Source organism: Phaenicophaeus curvirostris, chromosome 8 (genome assembly GCF_032191515.1).
Source record: "Phaenicophaeus curvirostris isolate KB17595 chromosome 8, BPBGC_Pcur_1.0, whole genome shotgun sequence".
Classification (NCBI taxonomy): domain Eukaryota; kingdom Metazoa; phylum Chordata; class Aves; order Cuculiformes; family Cuculidae; genus Phaenicophaeus; species Phaenicophaeus curvirostris.
Window position 1 is genome coordinate 36,102,389 of NC_091399.1, and position 22,469 is coordinate 36,124,857.

Genomic DNA, 22,469 nt, shown 5'->3' on the forward strand with positions numbered 1-22,469 from the left:
ATACAGTCACACAAGTACAGTAAGTTAAAGTAACACACCCACTCAGACTTCCATCTGTGTTTTATGCCACAAATCCCTTTATTTTCTTTTTTTATTTAGCAATTAACTTTTCCATTTATTCTGTAGTTAAAAGCTGCCATAAGATGAAAATAGACTAAGTCTGATTTTCTTCTCTTGCACTCTAAATAACATTCAGAGGAGACTCAGACCTGAATTATGAAATCTGTGTTTCCTAAAAAGTGCCAGGTATGACTATGATTTGGACAACAGTCCTAGACACAGAATACTAAGAAACACTTTCAGACCCCACCTGGGTTACCCAGCCGTTGTATTCTGGCTGTTCTTGTTTATTCCTTGCTCAGAGCAGATGGATAGAAAGAGGCAGGGAACAGGGAGGCTCCTTGGCTCCATTCCCTATTCACCGGCCAGCACAGCTGAGGCGGGTTGTGGGATATTGTAATTTGTTGCTACCCTGCACCAGAGGGGAGGCAGAGGAGAGTCAGGACTCTGAGGAGTCCTTATGAGTTGGCACTAACCCTTCCTTGGGGCCATGTGAAATGCTGAAATCTGGTCTTCAGTGCAGTGGTCCCCAATATTCATTAGCTCTGGGGAACAATGCTGAGGAAAGCCGTTCGAGGCAGCAGCATCCTCCCTGGGCTCTGCCCAGGGTAGCTTCAGTTTTAACTTTTTAATTTCCTGCATCCCTGAGCAACACAGGAGGGGAAGCTGCGGACTGGGGACCACTAAATGTGTTAAAACTCATTAGGTATGAAACAGAAGACCTTTAAAACTAGCCAAGAGTCTCAAAAATTAAACACCTGATTCCATATTTAGTCATTTATCTTAGTTCCTGCCTCACAGTTGTTAATACACACCTTGCCATCTCATAGGTGGCCTGATTTTCATAGGCACCGGGCACCTACAATGCTAACTCAAGTGTTGAGACTGCTTACCTAAGAGTAAGCCTTGTAGTATCAAATTTAAATTTTTCTGGGTGATTAAACTCAAGTTCCCTTGCTCTTGCTTTCAGCCCCTAGAAGGAGCTTCAATAGATTGACCAGCATTGTAACATATGGCTTAGCAAGGGGGAAAAAAGAAAATGAATATTAGAAATGGATGGACTAAAGAATACGCAGGATATATCAGGCACATTAACCAAACATATGGTGCTAAATGAGATATTTTTTTAAAATTGCAAAAAAATTGACATTCCTGGCAGTCTCAAGGATAATGTGACATGGCTGTGATAAATTTAGAAGAATGGGACATATTTTGGCTTGTTCTTGGAAACCTTTTTCTTGCATGCCGACTGTATTTCTTTTATTAACCCATTCAAAGAATGTTTGAATTTTGCTGCTAGAGCACCATGCTAGCGCAACATAGAATGTGAATGATGCTAATTGCTTTGCACTGCCTAACTTTCTGTCATACCCTCCCCTCTTAAAGGACAAAACATGCCTTGGAAATGAGCTGGCAAGCTCATCTTATTCTTTCTCTTGGTCAATATTAAGTGATGTAAATAAGCTCCTGTTTGCATATTCTTCTGAACTAGAAGCAGCCATTTTTTTCTTGAGATCTGATGGATATGATCACTCAAAATAAAATGTGTCATCACAAACCTCAAACAAAATAAAAACATGGTAGAGTTGCACTGTTCCAAACCAATAAATTTCCGAATACCCTGAAATAAAACAGTAGAGACACAAGTGACAATCGGAATGATGATAACAAACAAATAAAAAAGCAGAAACCAATTATCAGTGCTTCAGTCTGTCTTTCTACTCAATTTTACAACATAGCGTTACATTAAAATCTCTGTTTTCACATGAAAACAGCTACCTCAGCCTTATAAAATCCATCCCCATATGAAAATGACACTGCTCAGTGTTGCCACAGTGCAACATCATTCTTCAGTTTTGTTGTAGTTCAAGTTCCAGCATGTAGGCAGACAAACATGAACTTGCTACAGCTTTAAACCATATTCCACTGTTCTTTCTGCCCCTTCCCCCACCACAGTTTAGATGAGTGAAGCAGGTTTTTTAGCACAGGGGTAAAAGAATAGCTTCTTAACTTTCTTAGAAGCTTTATTACCTTTACTATAACCCTGAAGAGGGTACGTAACTAGAGGATATGGGAGAAAGCAAGGAATCCAGGCCCCGAGTTCATAAGCCAGCTGAACCATACCGTGCATAGACTTAGAGACCTTACTCCTTCCATGACCTCTGTTGGTTGCCCAGGACACAGGTACTCAAGTCTCCTCCTGCCTCTCTTCTCATGGGCTGGACCTGCTACTAAAACTTGCCCAAGGGCCATGCCTAGCCCCTTCCCCAGCCCAGTGCAGAGGGCATGTACCTACAGCCTTGCTGCCAGCACTGTAGTTTCTCTATCTGTCCCCAAGCACAGTTATTGCCCCTGACCCTCGACTTCGTGTTGAGGGCTGCAGTTGACACTCATTTGGTGTTTTCATGGCCGTTTCCTCTGTCATAAGGAAATTAGTTCTTCTGCGTGTCTTTGTCCTGAATATGGACACTCAACAGAGCAATACCTAAGTTCATCCCAACGTGCCATTTGAGCAGGCTGCATTGGAATATTGCATCACATATCACATACCTTAGTTCAGTCTCCTTTTCTGTCTTACTCCCAAACTGAACCAACTGTTTTTGCTTTTGTCTCTACTCCTAAGTCCTTAAGACCCATATTTTAAAAACCCAATGCAGTATTTTTCTTGCATGGTCTGAACGTTTTTTTTTTATAAAAAAGATTAACATGTCACTTTTCCTGCTATAAGGAAAACAGCCACCACAACAGCAAACCCTTGTAGCAAACAGTTTTGAGACAGAAAGCTGCAAGTACAACACTGGAACTCTATCCGCTCCCTTTCTTTATTTAACTTTCTGAAAATTAAACTGCAAAACCTCACTGAAACAATTAAGACCCCAACAGTGCTGCATATAAAGTACAAGAAAGCTCCTGCGTATTGCAATCAACATCCCAGGGACTATAAAACTAGTGTTATTAAATATAAAGTTAATAATATTGTCCAGAGATATTGTCCAGGCCTCTCTCTTTACTTTTTAACAATTAAATTTTATAAAATACGGAGCTAGGAATAAGGTTCAATGACTTTGCTAGTGGAAGTTCAGCTTCCCCATATTATCTGATATTTTGCTTTTGCACCTGAAACCTTAACTGTTCTGCACCTTTGTTTTGCTATATCCCTATGGATATGCAAAATGTCTGACACACTGTATATACTGGAAATGATGTGTTTTCAGAGTATGTGCAGATAATCAGAATACCCATATGCCTCTAGTACTATAAAAATATAGAGAATAGTGCAGACGCACGTTCATATTCTTCATCTGTATGCTACAATATTCTTTTATCCAAGCTTAAATCATAGCAGAAAAGGCTCAGATGTTAAGAGTCTACTGCAGTATATTTATTCTGCTAATTTCTTTGGTGCCACGGGCTTGGTACAATATCAACAGGAGTTATTTATGCAGAATATAACAAACCAGTCTTATTAGCATTACAGCATTTCTGCCTGTCCATGGGAGAGATTTCACCCAGTGGCAACTTAACTCTGATTTTCATTGGAAGCCTTTGATATAGTTCAAGGGCATAATAACTACTCTGAAATAATTCCAGTGTGGCTTCTAATATCAAGACAGAAATACCATTCACCTTTTAAAAAAATTTGAAAGCGAAAAGTAACCACATAAATACATTGTTTTCAAATACCTTTGAAGTCAAGAGAGTAAGGAGAGGCAGAGTTTGAACTCAGAAAACTTCATTCTCTAGTTGTTCCTTGAGTCGTGCAGCACATTTAAAAGATCCATTTGCAATAATCTACTAAACCATGAGTGAAAGACAGAACTCATAAAAAGCCTGTAAAAATCCAAATGCTCCAGCTATTACAGATTTCTAAAAATAATGCAGAGTAGGTTTCAGTAGCAATAATAAGCTGCATCTTATCCATATTTCACACGTAAAAGAAAAATATGGCTGCCTTTTAGTACTCATTGCTCAGAGCAAACCATAGCCACTTCTGCCTCAAAAAAGACCACAAATAAAAGTGAGCTTTTAGCTTGCTGTTGTATTCTATTTCGTTTGTCCTTTAAGTTTATCTAGCTGCTTCTGCACCCACTTTCACAATGCATAGGCTGTCGTTCCATGACCTAGCATTATTAAATTGCACTTATCAATCATTCTTGCCAGGAATGCCATCGCCAACTACATTAAAGAAGTCAGAGAAGTCTGGTTTCAGCAGTCCCTCGCCTTCGCAGACCTCCTCCCTTGGAACGGCTTTCACACAGCACCATCGACCTGTCATTACAGGACCCAGAGGTGAGGCTTAACCCAAGAGCCCCCAGGCAGCTAAAACGTTAGCCACGGCACCCAGTGACCATCCCAGTGCCTTTCCATGGAAAGTCATCGCCACACATGACACAGCCAGTGAGAGGCTGTGCTTCAGCAGCTTGATAACCTGGAGGTGTTAGTTGTCAAGACCTGTGTTGGATTTTGCTAGGCTGGGCTGTTTGGTAAAACGCCTGATGACTGTTCATCAGTGCCTAAGATGGAAACGTTGGGAGCTTGGTGTTTTTCTTTGAAGGGGGTGGGGAAATGGACAGAATGTGTTACAGAGAGCAGCTTCTGCTTGTGTCAACACATAACATAGATAGGTCTCCATGCTGGAGATAGGGACTCATCACTGATTTCTGAACTACGTCTGTCTTCCAGCACTTTGGCTTTGTTTCTGGCAGTCATTTAGTGCTCACGTTCTTGGTATCGGTGTGCTGAAGAATCACCTTGTTAGAGGACTCATCTGAAGTTAGTTTCTGCAATGCTTTGGCCGATTTTCTTCATAGTGCTCTTCTGGCTGCTTTTCCAAGCAAAAGAGTTGTCCTCTGAGTCTAGATGTGCTTATACAGTTTTCATAGAAAGATGCATTTGCGTTTAGCCTAGGAAACTAAATGCAATACTCAGCTCCCATTTGAAAGGGAGCTCACTTGGGCATAGTAATATATACGAATGAATCTTCTTACAAACCTCTTTGGAAGATATAAAACTAAGAATGAATGATTGTGACGTGTTTCTTTTCTGCTATAAAATTTTGTCTTATTTAGAGAAGATTATTAAGGAATTGGTCGAATGGTGAAGCATAAAGACGCATATTAGCAATTCTTACAAGAAATTATTTTGAAAAGTCTGTTTAACATTAGTGTGGTTTTACTGAGGGCAGCATAAACCAGGAGGAGCCTCTTTGCCTTGCACAGTCCAGGTGATGCAGGGTGAAGTAGTGGAATTGCATTAACTTAAAGTGAGGTCAGAATTGCATATCATGGGGTTTTGTGCTTTGTTAGATCTACTTACTCTAGTTTGATTTGTTGTGGTTAATCCCATAAAAATTATTTATAGCCCTTAGACACACACACCTAGATCCTTATAAGATATTTAGGCATCTAAGTTCTTTACAGATTTCCCTTGAAATTTGGATCTGAGCTATCTGGCAAATATGCCTTCTTTTAAAAGCCTTGATAATTGGTGATATAAGTATGAATAATATGAATGTTCCATTAACATTATATTCAGCATACATCAGCTGACTGAATTCCTATCTTTTAGAAGTTCAGCCTTTTAGATTTGAGTTGTTGATTGATCAGTTAATAGGCCTTTCTGTATTTAGCTATATTTTACCTCATACTTATTTTTTAAGATCATTTAATGCCTTTGTCTGCCCTGTTTAGATCCTCTGTATTGTGGATTTTTGTGTGGTGGAGAGAGGAAATGTATCACTGGTGAGGTCTTGTTTAAGTTTCATCTACAGTCTGTTTTAACAAGACATTTTCTGTGCATAAGGGAATATCCATCAGTTGTGTGAGAAGAAAACTCAGAGACAGGCAGAATTTGAAAGAGCAAATACAATACTGCAGTTCCCGAGTTTTGTTTGTTTGGAAGGAGGTAACTTTATTGACTCGATGAAGATGTAACACAAGTTTCTTATCATTGTGATTCCTAACAGGTCAAGCAAAAACTTCTTCTGCAATATTGTTTAAAAGCATCTTCTATTTTATGCTTGTTCACAAACAAAATCTTACTGACTTTTAGGAAAAATCCCAATGAATCTATCCGTGGATTCTTTTAAGTGTCATCATCCTGGAAAAATCTCGTTCCAGACTTTGTTCTTTGTTCTTTTTGGACATTCCTCGTCAGTATTCTCCTTCCACAGCACGCTGGCTGTGTTTATTTCTCTTCTACAACAGACTTTCTGTTAGTAAAGTGTAACATACTGAGATGGATTATTTTTTGCAAATCCAGCTTTGTTCTTTATCCCATTCCCTCCAGTGCAGTTTAGGACAATAAGCAGAAGAGACGAGCTATTCAGGTATCAGAAGTGGCAACATATAGAGTATAATGCAGTCATGTAAGAGGATATAATCTTTGAGCAATTCATATCCACCATTAGTTACTGGAGGTTGTACCTTTCTGCAGAATAGATAGACATAATATAGTACACACATATTGCATTCTCTTTAGATATATATGCATCATGTAGGTGGTCAGTGGCAGGTCATTCTGAGTGGTCTTGAGAGGTAAGAGCAGGATTTGATCTTCAGTCTGTCGAGGTATTTCAGAGAAAGGGAAGTCATGAGTAAGTAGGTCACAATCAGAGTAAGCTCCTTAGCCAACAGAACAATAACAAGAAGGTTCAATCTCTTTCTGATGTTTCTATGTGCAAGTTTATCACTTGGATGTGTATATGAGATGCATTTGTAAAGCATGATCAAAATAGACAGCAAAGAAGCTGTAAGACTATTCATGGCAGGTGTTGTCATTGACAACCAGTGATTTATAGCTTCACAGGAATATTCCTGAATCTTTCACACGCATCCAAACATTCTTTAGAACACAGCACACATCTCATGCTGGGGTATCCCAGGACACCGAATGCCCTTCCCAATGATCCCCCACAATGAGGTGTTCTGGAAACAAAACTTGCTTGGAGGAGTGAATCCTTAAGAGGATTCTTAGATGTAAGACGCTCCATTCAATGAACCATTTGGAAAACCTCTGTTCTTGTGAAATTGTCTGTACTGTACAGTGTTGTAGAAGGCTGTGCACTAGTTTCCTATCTGCATTGGTGCTGCTGCCAGTACTCAACCCAGCTGGGCAGTAGCCAGCAGAGAGGATCTGAGCTGGCTGACCAAAGGACCAGATGTGCAGTGAGCGCTGGCTCATGGATGCCAATGCTTCAGTGACTCCTCAGTAGTTCCAACAGATGGTGGTAAGATCCAAGTTTCTTTGGTGATAAGCTAGCAAAGTGATTCATGGAGCCTCACTTGATGATGGCAGTTTTTTGGGCATGACTCTATGGATGCACCATATGTCTTCTCTGGACCAGTGCGGTTAGGATACAGTGTCTGGCAGATGGTAAATTGATCACCTATAGGGTGGCTTTAGCATCACTTTCAGTTTTAGAATTTATTTCAAAGCATTGAAAATTCATGCAGTTAGATCTCTATCTCCTACACAGCATACTTTTGTTACCTGCAAGTTAGATTATTTGGTGGTCTGTGTATCTCACCACAGTACCCCAGTATTGCAAAACCATCATACATCGCTGGCATCTTACTATGTTTCCCAGACATTAGCCCACTTGAACTCTTTACCAGACAGTGAAGGATTTAAATACTGTGGATGACACCATATTTACATAAGTGGTTTTAGGTTTCTGTGTATTGCTACTTACACTCTAGTGACTTTATATCTGGAGCTGGATGAAATGCTAAATTGACCACGATCTTGTAAACCCAGGATATACAGCAGCCTGTGCTGTAGAGCATTCAAGCATTTCCACAGAATATGAGAGCATAGTTCCTGCAAACGAAAAACCAAGGAAGATGAGGCAAGGAAAAAAAAAAACGAATAAGATGGTATGTTAGGAAGATAAATGAAGGAGAAATGCAATTACAAGAAGCAAGTAATACAGCACAAAGGGAAGAACCCAAGGAAGAGAAGGGATGAAAGTCAGTCAGTGGGCTGGTTCCTGTTATATTAATTTCCTCCATAATAAGCGTTGCCATTGAGATTTTTGTGAGGACAAGGCCTACCAGGGAAACTCTGCAGGATAGTACTCTCTGTTCATGCCAAAGTGACAGAAACTTTATGTCACATTTCTGGGAAGTCATTGTGTCCTTCTCTATCAAAATTCTCCACAGGGCCACCAAAATATCGGTGCCTGTTAGCCGTCCTGTCAGCCAGCTTCAAGCAAATCAAAGGAATAATTCGTGCTAGCTCTCTCCTGAGCTACACGGTGTAAAAAGGATGTTTTGTAATATCCTATTCCGTATAACTATCCATGGTTGCTCCTTGATGCTCTCAGCTGGCAGACTAATGTAACCTTCTACTTCCCTTTGAATTTTGACAAAAACAAAGTGGTGCAATTTCATTCCAATAGAGACACCTGAGATCAGGGGATGGTGATCTAAGACAGCCAAAAGAGGAGAGCGCCGCCCCATACGGGTAAGAAAGTTGAGTAGGAACTGTAAATGGCACAATGCTGAGCAACAGAAGGGCTAACTCAGCGACAGTGCAAAGTGGCACTCCAATTTACAGTGTCAGGATAGCTGACTCTGTAGGTGAAGATTTTGATTTTCTCCACTCACTTTGAAATAATATGAAGCTGAAGGAAAAACAGTTTCTTAACAGATGGCCTCAAGGTCAGGGTTTAGTAATTACTAGAGACCCTACCCAAACTGCCATCTACTCCCATATCTCCCAGACAGGGGAGGGCAGAAAGGAAGGCTTGCAAACGGTTAAAGCTGCAGCTAAACAAAAGTCAGGAACCGTGTAATTAAAACTCTACCTTTGTTGTATTGTAAAGAGTTAGCCTGTGACATAGGAAATATTTAAAGGAGCAGGCTGTTCAGCTAATTTGTGTTTGAGTGAACTGCTTAGACAGTCCTATCCTAAATTAACTGTAAGGCCACCCACCGAGATTGCCTCATAAAGGGCCATGATTGCTCAGCTTCGTTTTGTATAACCGTTCAATAATTACTAGATAAATGCATAACTAAAAGCTCTATTACACTAATAATTTGTACTGAGATAGATGTGTGGGACACCATGCTGGGTTAATTTGTCATCCCTGCAGCAAACTTCTAAAGAGGGCTCTTTTGCAGAGGAATTGTGTTAATATGTTGCTCCAGTGAGGACATGTTAGAGCAACAAGATGACTTGGTCGCTTAATCTCCTAAAGAGGCAAAATGCCTGGAGGGGAAGTGCCAGAAAGAAGAATGGGGGGTGATTAACACAGTGGACCCAGATTTAAACTCATCCTAACAAAAGCGGCTGATCTAACTGAGCGAAAGAATGAAAAAAGGGAGTGTTAAAAATACTAATAGGATTTCATGCATCCCTAAAAAATAATATAAAAATAAAGTGCTGCAGGAACAAAGTATTTTACCCATGCTTTTACTGCTTCTGTGTTCAGTTTCTTTGCTGTCTTTGATGTATCCATGAAGTTAAACTATATGCTTTAAACAGTGCAGTGAACTATAATATTTTTATCTCTGCTTTATGCTAAATTCTTCTAGCTTCAGACACACACAAAAAGCACATTATTGCTTTAAATATGGAACCCATGTTTAAGCATCAGAGCTTGGGATTTTCAACCTCCTCTATTGACAGAACCATAAATCATGTTAAAGTTAAGTGAATTACTGTAGCGTGGAACTATAGCTTTAACAATGTTTATGTAGTATCAGCTTACCATCTACAGAATAAAAGGGGGGAAAAACACTGATATTAGAAATGGGAATGTGGAGTCCTATTAACTTAACAGCAATATATCACTCCAAAGTCACAGATTCCATTACCATGCCCTTTTTAGTATCAAAGCAGAAGTATATCATCACACACATAAAGGTTGTGGTTTTCAAGAGAATTTACATTTCTATTGTAAACTTACCAACTGCATTTCATTATAAGAAAGATATGATATATTCTCCTAGCAGTAGTTTTTATCTTACAAATGGGAATACACCGTGTGTATTAAAAATAATAGTAATACACAAAAGTTGCCAACATTTCATGTGAAGCAGGAGTTCTACAAACAGGTTAAATTAGAGCTTTTGACCTCTAGCTATGGTCATGGAGGGCAGGAGTGCTTCCTATAGGTATGATTTTTATTTCTGCACTTATGCAATCAGTTCTATAGTATTCTGGTCTCCAAAGGCAGAACAATTTTGTCATATTTTAAAACAATCTGCTTAAAATAGCTAACTTAACTGCCCCCCTGCCTATGCCAGAATCTGGAATCTGTGCTCAATTCAGTTCTATAGGCTTTCAAAAGCAGCTTGTAATACTTACAATCCAGAGTACACCAATAAACCATGTGCCCAAACACAGCTTTAAGCATATTTTCCTTTCGATAGGGACTCTGTGGGCCTTGGCAAAATGTTCTTCTGCCTCCTACTTGCTACCACAAGATCTCTTACAGAAAAAGTATTTATGAACAAAGAGTCCAGGTGCCTTATACCATTCTGGTCTTCAGAGCAGCAAAAAGGGACTGATAGCCAGCCCCAGCTTGGAGATACCATGGTTCTGGTTTTTCAGTGCTTAGCCAATCACTGGCACTTGACTTCTAGAGCTGAGAGATGGACATTCTGCAGTTCAGTCCTTCTTTTTGATGTCCATGGGCAGGATCAGTTCCTCCATCCATCATATTTAGGATATTTGTATATCTTTTTGACTAGCTTTTTATGTTATATTCTGAATGTTTCATCTATGTTTGCCTATGTGATTTGGAAGTATCTATCAGTGGTATCTAAATCTTACCCATGCTGAGAGAATAAAGCCTATTTTCGTTGTCCTTCTCCATGATTTCCCAGCCTTGTCACTACAAATGGGAATGCAAGACAGAGTGAGTTTGACTTTAGCTCATCTTTGTATCTGACAGACGTGTTACAAAACAGGCAATTTGCAGCTTTATAGGACTTAAACAATGCTTACATTTTCCAGTGATCTGCGTTCCCTTCGAAGGGCTGGACCTAGGACTGCTCAGTCCTATCCCCAGCACCTCAATATTTAAGTACAGGCAAGTCCTTGCTAGTCTGAATAAGAGATTGCTCTACATTTATCATCCTAAAGTCCTATTCCTGATGGGCAGTAAGAAAATGAGGACTTTCAGAAACCTTTGAAAGAGTTACAGGGGATGCAGCTCCCATTGAAATTCAAAAGCAGTTAATGAATTCTCTCAGGACCTCTGCAAATCCCAGCCCAAGTTTCTTAATTATTTTTTTTCTTGTTTGGGTAACTGCTTTCATCACAAAAATCTGTGGGTTTAAAGCTATTGTTTTAGGCTTCTATTCTTTACCTCTTGTATTGTATTATACACAGAAGTGTAAGTTCCTTTCAACACATTTGGATTATTGCCAGATCTCCTTATTAAAAAGTCACTCTTCATATTTCCGATAAACACAGCTGTTTCATGGTGTTTGAAAGCATTTCACTTCAGCCAGCATGGTGGCTTCGCCAATTAGTACTCTAATATGGTCAATTTTCAGAATAAGTACCTTTGGGGTACAAAGGGTGGGATACATCTTGCATAATTTGAACTGGCACTTGCATCACTTAAATGCTAGGAGAAAGCTTACAGCATGCAGGGAGTTAAAGCAACTCAGAAGCCTGAAGTGGAAATATCGAGCAGAACAAACTGTTCCATAACATTTCCAGGGAAATGACTTTTAAAAAAATGCTTTCTTAATTGTAATGAAGCCAATTATAATGGCCTCAAAAACAAGCTGATAAAAATTATTCTGTTTCATTATGATTATAATGTTACTATTTCTGGGAAGATTGATCAATGTTTAATGAACTATTAGTAAACTTAATTATCACTTTTTAGAGAAGGTATCTGAGCATTGTGCCCTAGTGAAGCTGATCCACTCTTGGGCTGGTCTGATGGACTAACCCTTATGCCTGTGAAGGAATGGTGGGTTTTGATTCCCCAGACCATTACTTCTTTGAACCGGCGAGGAGTGCAGGGTGATAGTAGGCTTTTCCTGAGTGGAAGAAAAGCAATACTAAGTGACCCTTTCAAAGACTTCACACAACTTTATGAAGAAAGAAATTTCATCCAGTCATTTGGACTTGAAGGGACTGGCAAGGTTTTTTGGGAGAGGAGGCAGGAGGTGGATGGATCAATATGTCTGCCCCATATGTTGGGCTGTGCTTATGGAGAAATCTGTCTGAGCACTGCAGGTGTGATCAGGAAGTCCCTTTACCACATCAGTGAGCACTCCCTGGGAGAAAGGATCACATGCATCTTTATTAAGACTGCTCCTTTGTTCCAGGAGAAGGCCCTGAGAAGGGTACCAAATATCTGAAGAAAACTATAACCTGTTTCAAATTAACTGGTTCTTTATTATCTGATAATTCCATTGAATAGAATTCACAATGTTGGCTTTTCTTCATTTGCCTTGGACATATGAAGTGCTAACCTAATCAGTGAATGCAACTTATTTTATTAGTTAGCTAATAGTTTGTTATTGGCTACTACAAATCAAGAAAGGAGAAGACAAAACTGTCCTGCATAATCAGATGTTTGAATTCGGCATTCTGAAAAAGCATCACGAACTCATAAAACACTAAAAAATCCAGTATAGCGTGCAACAGCTGTACTGCATAATTACTTGGCCCAATAGCAGTAGTTTTAAAATACTGGTGTATCTGTTGCAGGCCACCATACATTATCACCTCATTTTCAATAAAAAGTCTGAGATGTTTCAGATGAGCTTCAATGGAATTAGAATCATGTGTGCTTCGAAATATTTATGCTTGCCTTGAGATGGAAGGATAATTCCTGCCTACAGCTCCATCCCCCCAAGTAACAGATTTAATAACACCAGATAGCCCAACTCCTCCATACCTACAGCAGGTAGAAATGAAGTTCTGATCTGGAATACACGTATTTTCATAGGTTGTAGAACTTATATTTTACGTTATTTAGTGAGGTCAATAATAAAATATAAATGTCATAGGCTGAAAGACGCCAAATAAAATATGGTTTGGCAGCATGGAGCTGCTTAGGGATACATAAATAATAAGTCAGTAAGTAAATAAATAATAGACAAAGACCTGTTTTATCTTCCATTTGAAGATCTCAAGGAATTTACAGTTACTGATTCAGACTTGTAATATCCCATCAAAAGTACATAATTAGTATAGCCCCTTCTCATACACAGGAATATTTGCATCACTCTAGGTGTGGTTTTCAGAAGCAATGACTTTATAATTTTTATTAAGAATTTCTGACAGTCATGGCTGAAGTGTCTTGTCTGTGGTCACTTGCCCCTTTTAGAGACAAACAGAGAAAACAGCCAGCTGTTCCACTACCTCACATCAGCTAACCAGTTAAAAATGTTTGTGAAGATCCCTGTATTTGGAAACATGGTTGTGTTCTGCACTCAGAACTTATTTGAAAAGCCATTTTTACATACACTGGAGTTGATGATCACAACACAGTTATCAGAGTAGTGCTCTGTATCTGCACCAGCATTTTTTAGACTTCAGCATTTAATTCCCTCTCTCATGTATAAGGCAGACACATTTGTAGCATTGTTCAGTTTAATAGTAATAGATTCTTCCTCTTTATCAAACAGCCCTTCCTTTTGCCACTTAAGAAACTTGGTATTTCCCAGTCAGAGACAGGAAAAGCAAACTTTTTGGAGATCTTATTCCATTACTTTTTTCATATGCTCATCCGTCTACTCTAAGAAAATGAACCCTATATGTCAGTATATGGCACAGGCTGAGGACTGATGCCTGTTCAGTCTTGTTTCTTTCCCCATGATCAGCAGAAAGCCCTTCAAAGTTGTGCTGGGGGGTGAGCCAAGACTCTGAAGAGGAACCAGTTTCTCCTTCTCGCAGTACTTTACCTTCCTGAATTATTGTTGATCATTTCTGGATTCGTTTTTCTTCTCTCTGTCTTTAGGAAGATCACTGACAAATGCTTTCCACTTTGTTTTCTAGCCAGACACGCTAAGGAGGTCAAGGCAAAAGAGAAAGACCCCCTATTTACATGCCTATGAGTATTTCTAAGAACAATAACACATCTTTTGTTCGTTATTAAAGGAAGAGTCATACCTTGAAAAAGCTAAAGACAGTGTGGTGTCAGGCCTAGCTTTGAATTCCAATTTGTTCCCATATGTGGACAAAGGACAGTGCAGTTACGTAACAATTTCAAATACTACAAACAGACCTGGTACTAAAATTATATTTTTAAATAAATGTTTAAAAAAAAACAATCTGTTTTTCACTTAATTAGAGGTTTGCCATGTAAATTTTCATTTCTCTCTCTAATCTTCATCCTTCATCTTCCATTTGGCATAGAAGGAAGCAAGGAACTATAAAAGGAGATAAAAAGGGAGAGGGGAAGATTATGTTTTATATCTAAAAAGGGCAGAAATGTTGTATGCTAATGAAAATTTTGTTGTAGTCATCAAAATGCTTATCACCAACTTTAGCTGAGCCAATATTCATGGCAAAATATTTTGACAAGCTCTGAAATGACTGGTGCTTCCGGGAGAAGGTGATGATACGTTCATACCTGTAAAGTGGCTAATGATGTAAGTGTCATTAAAGCAGTTGCACCTCAGGGGCTGGTGTAAGTGAGATCAGAGGCTGACACTCTGAGTGGAATTCACCTAACTGAAGGTGCGTGCATAGACTGGAAAAAGTGCAGTACCTCTGAGCTAGTAGCAGTGGGTCCCTTCACGTCCACTGGTGAGCTAGTCAGTGTGGTCAATGAAGTCTCAGCAAAAGCAGAGGTCTGATTTTGGATGAGACGAACAGCTCCTTAGACACTGTTCTGTTTAGTTCTCCATTGGTTCTTAGATAATTAGCTTCATGGTAGACACCCTCATTTGCTAAGGCGAATCCCACATTATCTCTGCCTTTAATAGCACACTTCAAAGTTACAGCCTCTCCCAGGAGTTTGGGGACAGGAAAATAGCCTTCATTTCTTCCTTTGAAGATTTGGGTTCTTTATCTGAAGAGTTTTCAAATATACTGTAATTTAAGATGCAAACTCAGAACAAAACTATTTGTCTTAAAAGTGAATAAGAAATAATTAACTAGGTTTGTAAAAAACCAAGAGATAAGCCCAGATGTGCAGACACGTTGAACAGGCTGGGCACACAGGTGTTTGCCTTGGCCGTGGAATAACTGTCAACATTTCCATAACAAGGAGTATGGGATATGCTGCTTCTTGTTTCCTTTTCCCAAGTGCGGCATTGCAGATCTGGCATGGCTGTGGGAAGATGCTGTTTTCCAGATCAGCCCACGTGCCACAATATCTGGCTGTTACACGGGAGGTATAGCCCATGCATGCTTTCAGAAGAGTTTCTCAGGACATGTATCTACTCTGATCAGAGACAGGCTTCATGCTTTCTTTCAGTGGTGTTTTCCCATATAGTACTGCACATTTAGTGTGTGTTTCTCCTTCTGTTGTGAATATTTTAAGCAGTATTAAGGAGAGCAGGCTGGGAAGATTCATGGTTTTAACAACGACATTGTGAGTTTTTCATGGCAAGGATGAGAGCTTCATATTCATCTCATATCAGCACCCCAGACATGAGCACAGCTTTTTTGGGTGCTGGTGTTAAAGCAATCATTCTATCCAGCCGTGGAGAAAAAAGTACATTGAAGTGCTGCCCAGCAAACTCTTAATGAATGGTTATAGGATAACACAGTAGGTTTCCTTGCTGCTATCTCCAAGTACATGTTTTATTTGTATCTTCAGGCTCTGAGTTTGCTAATGGTTTAGTAACACTTAAGAAAAAAATTATTAATTAGGTGTCATATTATTAAACTGGTGATGAACAAGAGTAAGAAGCAGATTTTAGCTTTTATTCAGCTGAGGGTTTTTCATAACATTTGTCATGTAATGTGTGTTTGCTCATTTGTATTTGATTTTAGTTAACTTTCCTGCATCTCTCCAATATTTCAAAAAGTGCCAAAGGCTTTTTTTTCCCCCTCTTGTATATTTAACTTACTTCAAAGCCAATACATGAGTTTCTGTAGTACATTACCTCCCTTGCATTGCCTTTATCTAATCAGTTTGGGTGGTGTACAAGTGCAGTTTATGCACATGGACACTCTTGAAAGCTTGCTGGGATGGCATGTAAAGGGAGCACCAGGGGTGTCATGATGACTGTTTGGTGAGAAATAAGCCATGATTTACAGATGAGCTTGTGCACAACAAGATTAACTGGCTATTCTAAAGGAAGAGCGAGTTCTCATTTTAGAGGGGAAGGGGAGAATTCATAGCATTATGAGTGGCAGCAATTGATACCTCATAGTGAACAACTGACAGTGGAAAGCCTTGTTAGGTAACAAGAGTACAACCCAACATATCCTGAAGGCCAAGGAACTGGGCAAAGGTGTCACATACCATAGGAGAGCATAAGGCTCTTCAGCTGTACTTATAGTTCTGCTGAAATCAGCTGAGGGTAAAATCTGTCGTTGCAAATGGACTTGTGTACATTACACCTTTTCACCTTCACTGTAGTATGTTTTCCAGCTGGTTTGTTGGCCCATAAATTCACCAAATTAAACGTCGTCCCTGAATGCAAGCTGGATGCTTGCTGAAGATTTGAGCCTAACATTATTCAGGAGAAATGTAAATGTAATTTTCAAAACAATCTTGCCACTTTCTGCCTGTTCATTAGGTGGAAACACGTTACATAAAATAAATGTTCCTAAACTGAAGATGGGAAAAAGCCCCAGCAACAGGAAGTGTTAGACCGTCTTTAAATTATCAACCATGTATAGTACAATACAAAATGGATTCATATGTGCAAATTCAAGTTATATGAGATGTCAATTAAATCAACCCTAATCTCCCAAATACATTTTTTATTGTCTGATTGATGAGGACTGCTCTTAAGGTGATTAATAGTTTTCACTTCCACAAAGGACTGTCAATTCTTTTTTACGTGTCCACTAAAAACACAGAAAATCCTTCAAAATGTCTGGCTCCATTTGCTTTCAGGATCTAGATGAAGTGAGTGTAGGACACAAGGTGGTCTGATATATTAGTTGTGAAGATCAGATGTATAAACAATACTGTACATTTTAAAAGAGACTACAAGTGAAAATACAGTAGATTTAAACTGTTTTATTTTCCAAAGGTAAAACTCTGTAACTTCTTTGTTTTCTTTCCTATAGCAAGTCCACATGCAACACCATCGACTCTTCATTTTCCAACATCACCCATTATTCAACAGCCTGGGCCATACTTCTCACACCCAGCAATCCGCTATCATCCTCAGGAGACTCTGAAAGAGTTTGTCCAACTTGTCTGCCCCGACGCTGGTCAGCAGGCTGGACAGGTGGGGTTCCTAAATGTAAGGAAGCCGTTTTTATTTCTTCAGAAGTTTTTGTCCTGTGTAAAATTAACCATGGGATTATGGGATTATTTTAACAGCATGTTGCACACAGGAACACACCTTGAATAGTTGTTGGAAGAAAAAAAAAAAGTGCTGCTACTGCAAAAATATTTTTAAAAACAACAAAAACCTCCCCCAAACCCATTTGACCACATTGTGGTGAAATTAACTTAAACTATCAGAGAAGCCAGTGATACAGTGACCTTTTGGGTCGATCCACAAATGACTTTGCTGCATGCATTGTAACCCTAATGGAACTGGGGTTAACAAAATATGAAGGCAGAATAATTTTTATTAATTATTTTTGAAGTTCAGGGGAGAGTGGGGGGGAAGGAGCAGGAAAAGGGAGGGTGAGAAACAGATGTTTCAGATCAGCTAAGTTCATTAAAAAAAAAATACTGCCTTATAGCACTTTAGATCAGGTTGACCAGTACTTGAACTCAAGATGTTAAAAGTACAGTTTATTATGGTTTGTTATTTCTGTAAGCAGTTATCTTTCCCCCTTATCTCTATGAAAAATTAAGCAGAGTTCCAAAGTTTCAAATAACCATTTTCATTTTTTTTTAATCAAATAAAGTGAATCATCTTGCTGTTATTGAATAGCATTCTGGTCAAATACGGAATTTATAAATTTTATGTAAATCAACTCTAAAATAATTCTCTGAATATTTCATGAAACATAATGCATGTAAGTTTTCCCAGCCAATGGAGTAATAACTGGCTAAATTACTGTTTCTCTCCTGACATACATATGATTGAAAGTGTTAATGAAAATTAGTTTAATTATTAGCATTTAATTTATTGCACTTACTTAGTAAGCTATATTGTTCTCAGTGCTTTCCTTTCGCTAGCAGAAAAACTGACTGTACTTATTCCAGCCAGTACTGGCTTTGAATAATGTCTGCAATATGTTAGCAGATACATTTATGTCTAGACAACAAATCAATATAGTGCTTTTCTTTTTTCCTTGAGTATTCATTTGCTTAATTTATCCCAAACCATTCAGCATTATGAACTGTTAGCACACTCACAATGAACATACAGCAGGGATCTTCTTGGCAGGAAAAGGACCTAATTGTGAGACAAGATAGTGTTTGAGAGCTGTCACTAATATACTAGTTTATTAAAGGTGCTGGATGTTGGAAAAATAAATATCCCTGAAGTATTGCTTCTTACTGCAAACACTAGTAATTGCAGTCTTTGAAGTCAGTGGCAGTGCTGTTAAGGTAAATGCAGATGAATTTGAGTCTTATTTATGCCCTGAACCATTTTTGCTCTAGCACAAGTGTGATTTGCTCCTACATGACTTTAAGGACTTTTGTCAGTGCCAAAGCAGGTGAAATGCAAATAACATCGCAAGCATTTGCCAGTATAAGTATTTTGTCACCAGTAATTCAAGCTAATGGAAACCCTAACAGGAATTAAAATATTATTTTCTTTAGCAGTACTTAGAATATGGATCTGTGTTTAAAGCTGAGCTCTTATCATCAATGGAAAAGCCAATGCTCAGTGCCAGCAGAACTGCAGTGAGATCAATTTGCAGAGTGCTGTCGAAAGTGATCTCATCATTTTTGTCACTAAAATGGAACACCTGATTCACAGGCTGTCCTACTTTCTCCTTATAATGGTATTTGGCATCTGTCTGTAGGGTTTTCAAGTGTCCAGGCTGTGTTACATTTAAAATGTAAACTTAACAAGTTGGGTGAAGGAGTGACATTTTTTAAGCCTGTTTCTTGTTTTTGTGATACTTGAAAACACACTTATGAACAGGTTTTTCTGGTGATTAATTGAAAGACCACACTTGTATAGCTGGGCCCATTCTTCCTGTTACTGACCACATTCCAGACTAACAAGAAGGGTTTTTTTTCCTAAAATGTGCAATGAAGCAGTTGAGTTCAGTTATTTTTCCACATGATCCCAATGGCAACTAATGTCTACGCTACACTGTTACTAACTCAAAAGAGATGTGGGAGAGCAGTTACTTTAATTTATGCGTATTCATTTTCCTGTAATAAGATATCAGCATGACTTTTAAGACCATCAAAAATGCTTGTTTTATCTTTTAATGACAAGTACGTTTAAGGAATTTACTCTCAAGTCCTAAGCACTGATATCTTAAGGGTATACCAGAAGCATGAAACTGGAGGATTTGAAGGGTCAAAAATACTGCTCTCACTAAGCATGAGTTAGTGGCACCAGGAAACATAAAGAGCAGTAGAATTTAACCCAGGACAGTTACTAACAGGACAGATGTTTAAAAGCAACAATTTACATAGTGTCACAAGGTTCACAGATTTGGAGACAAAGTTCCCTGAAGTCAATGGAGAATTTGACACAGGATTTTCTTTGTCACCTCTCAAATAATTGTAAATGTATTGCACAGGTTTTAACTAGATTGTTATTGCCAGGGGTTCCTAATAGCTGATTTTTAGTATAATTTTTGTCTGTTTGCTTGTTTTTTGGCAGCCCAATGGTAGCAGCCAAGGCAAGGTGCACAATCCATTCCTTCCTACCCCAATGTTGCCACCACCACCTCCGCCACCAATGGCTAGGCCTGTGCCTCTGCCAGTGCCAGACACAAAACCTCCAACCACATCAACAGAAGGAGGGGCCACCTCTCCCACTTCTCCAAGTAAGTATAGACACAGCGGGATCCAAGGGCTGATAGCAGCACACAGCGTGCTGCCATCACTGTCTATCACCTATTCAGAGACCGGACTAGCTGTTGAAAAGTAGGAGAGCTCTCCACTCTGTATGTGATGGGCACAATTCCGAGCTGCTTTTATATTAACAAGAAAAGAGTTAGCTTAAGGTTACAGTTTTATTTCTGACTTTGTTGGCTTTTCATATAACCATGCATGAGAAAAATGAAGGCCAGTAGCTAAGCCGTGACACAGACCTGGGACCTCTGGGACCTAGTTTACTGTCATGAGGAGGCAAGTTGGTATCTTAAGTCAGGCTTTAGAGGATAGTTTCTGCATGGAAGTCAGACAGCCTCATTGAAAACATTTCTGCTTATGCATACTGGGCTAAACTAACAACTGTTTCAAGTTCACTTCATTTATAGTTCTTTTGGGAATAAATCTTCCTAGATTAACCCAGACGTCTTTCCCGAGCCCTGCGTTTTGGGCAAGAAGCTATGGTATTTCTTAGGCCCAGGCAGAAAGTTTTAATCTCTCTCCACCACCCACACGGCTCCCATATGTATTTTGTGTAGCCACAAGTCAAATATACAAATTCCTGGATACACGCTTGGGGATACTACTTTGGACTCTCTCTGCTGGGAAACAAATGTGATTCAGCTGGGTTTGATGCTTTAAAAAAGTCTGGATGTTCAGGGAGTTAATTGTGAAATGATTTAATGAAGCTATGCTCAAACTGACATTTAAAAACAAAAGGGAAGCTTTCAGTGCTTTAATGGCAACTGTAGGGGACTTGTTCCACAATGAAGGGAGTCCAAATAACATCCACAAACAAAAATCAATCTAATCGAAAGAGTAAATCCCTTTGTGTGCTTTTCAAGTTTATTATTTAAATGCTATATTCAACCACTGCTTGATGTGCAAAGAGGTATTCGCTCTTCAGATCATGTGAAGCCCGCATTTTTATAGCTGTATATACTATTTAGAAGATTTGCACAGGTTCCAGGGGGCATTTTTGAAATCTGGTAGTTCTTGGAGTTTTGCATTGCCTTCTGCTGTGCAATAGCACACAACTGCAAACTCAGCAAGATGCTCTGGCTCAGTTGGAAATTAAAATGGTTTTAGTATGAGACAGTCTGGTAATATTGTGAACATGGTCTTCTAGAATCAGGACTTCTAGAATTGATCAGCACATTTTTGTTGAGCTAAGAAGTTGATTCATTCCCTCCCGTCCCCTCTTCTTTCTGACCTTAGACAAACACTTACGCTGTCAGGAAGTTTTCATGCTTTCTGATGGGTGATATTGTCTTTTAAGTCTTATCTATAAGATTCAGTGGTAGAATCTAAAAGGTTAATATTTAGTCATAGTTATCACTGAATATAGTCAGCATGCCTTACTATTTCCTTGTCTTCAGAACTGGGAAAAATGAAACTAGGTCAATGTGTATTTGTCATTACGGTTGTGACTCAGTTTACTGGCAGTGTGTGGTGTCTAAAACAAAAAAATTCCCAACATCATGTGAAAAGTAATCTTAATACTTAATTTTTGTGATACTGTGATCATGTAAACAAGCTAAATATGTGTCTGTCCTGATTCTCAGCGGGCATAAGAACTGGCATTTGTCTGCTGAAGTTTGCAGAACACCACTCATTGGTATCAGCTCGGGCTGGTCACTGTGGCTCAGTGTTCAGCAGGCAGCTGCCACGTTAATTGGGAATCGAGGTTTTTCTCAAGAGCAGCCAGCTAATGGTATTTAAACAAAAGATTAGGAAAATAATTACTGTTTGTTAATTAGCTACGCTGATGTCTAAACATATAGTTCTGTACATATTCAGGCATGCATCTTCCTTTTGGTAAGGGTTTTGAATAATAGCGACTTGAGTTGTAAGGAAGCATATAATTTAATTTAGGGACAAATTTTACAGAGAAGTAGATTATAGGAAACATTTTCTAAGAAAAAAACATTACATATGTACCAAAGCCTGTGGAAGTGGCTGGTCATAGAAAGAGTAAAACAAACTGAAGTTTCTAGCCTCACAGGGAGAGTTTACCAGAAGGGCCCACTGGACTCCATTTAGCATGTCAATCAGTACCAGCCTTCCCTTTTCATCAGTGTTTGTCTTTTCCTTAACTAAATATTAGCCTTCAAATAGCAAGTGCAGATTCACCAGAGTTTCAGAAAAGCCACACAAAAAGTGTTTTCCATGGTTACAAACTGCTCAAGTGCACCACTTCTGGGAGTGTCCCTGGGTTATGGCTGACTGCCCTACAGAGCTTTAGGATATTGGAAAGTCACTTGTGCAACAAAGGCGGGAGTGATGTTAGATTTTGGCCAGACTCTTTCCTTAGCTGTGTGGAGCAGAATGAAGC

The 22,469-nt window shown here is 39.1% G+C and overlaps 1 protein-coding gene across 15 annotated transcripts in view; it reads left to right on the forward strand.

The window, feature by feature from the left end:
• The window catches only part of NFIA (nuclear factor I A), a 358,619-nt gene that overhangs the window by 301,992 nt on the left and 34,158 nt on the right, over positions 1-22,469 (forward strand). For 10 of the 15 annotated variants that reach the window (XM_069861900.1, XM_069861899.1, XM_069861896.1 and 7 more), the window contains 3 exons: positions 4,222-4,350; positions 17,236-17,414; positions 19,923-20,088. In XM_069861900.1, coding sequence (XP_069718001.1) covers positions 4,222-4,350; positions 17,236-17,414; positions 19,923-20,088 — 474 coding nt within the window. The remainder of the gene's footprint in view (positions 1-4,221; positions 4,351-17,235; positions 17,415-19,922; positions 20,089-22,469) is intronic. The other 5 variants (XM_069861909.1, XM_069861912.1, XM_069861910.1 and 2 more) reach the window with 3 other exon arrangements.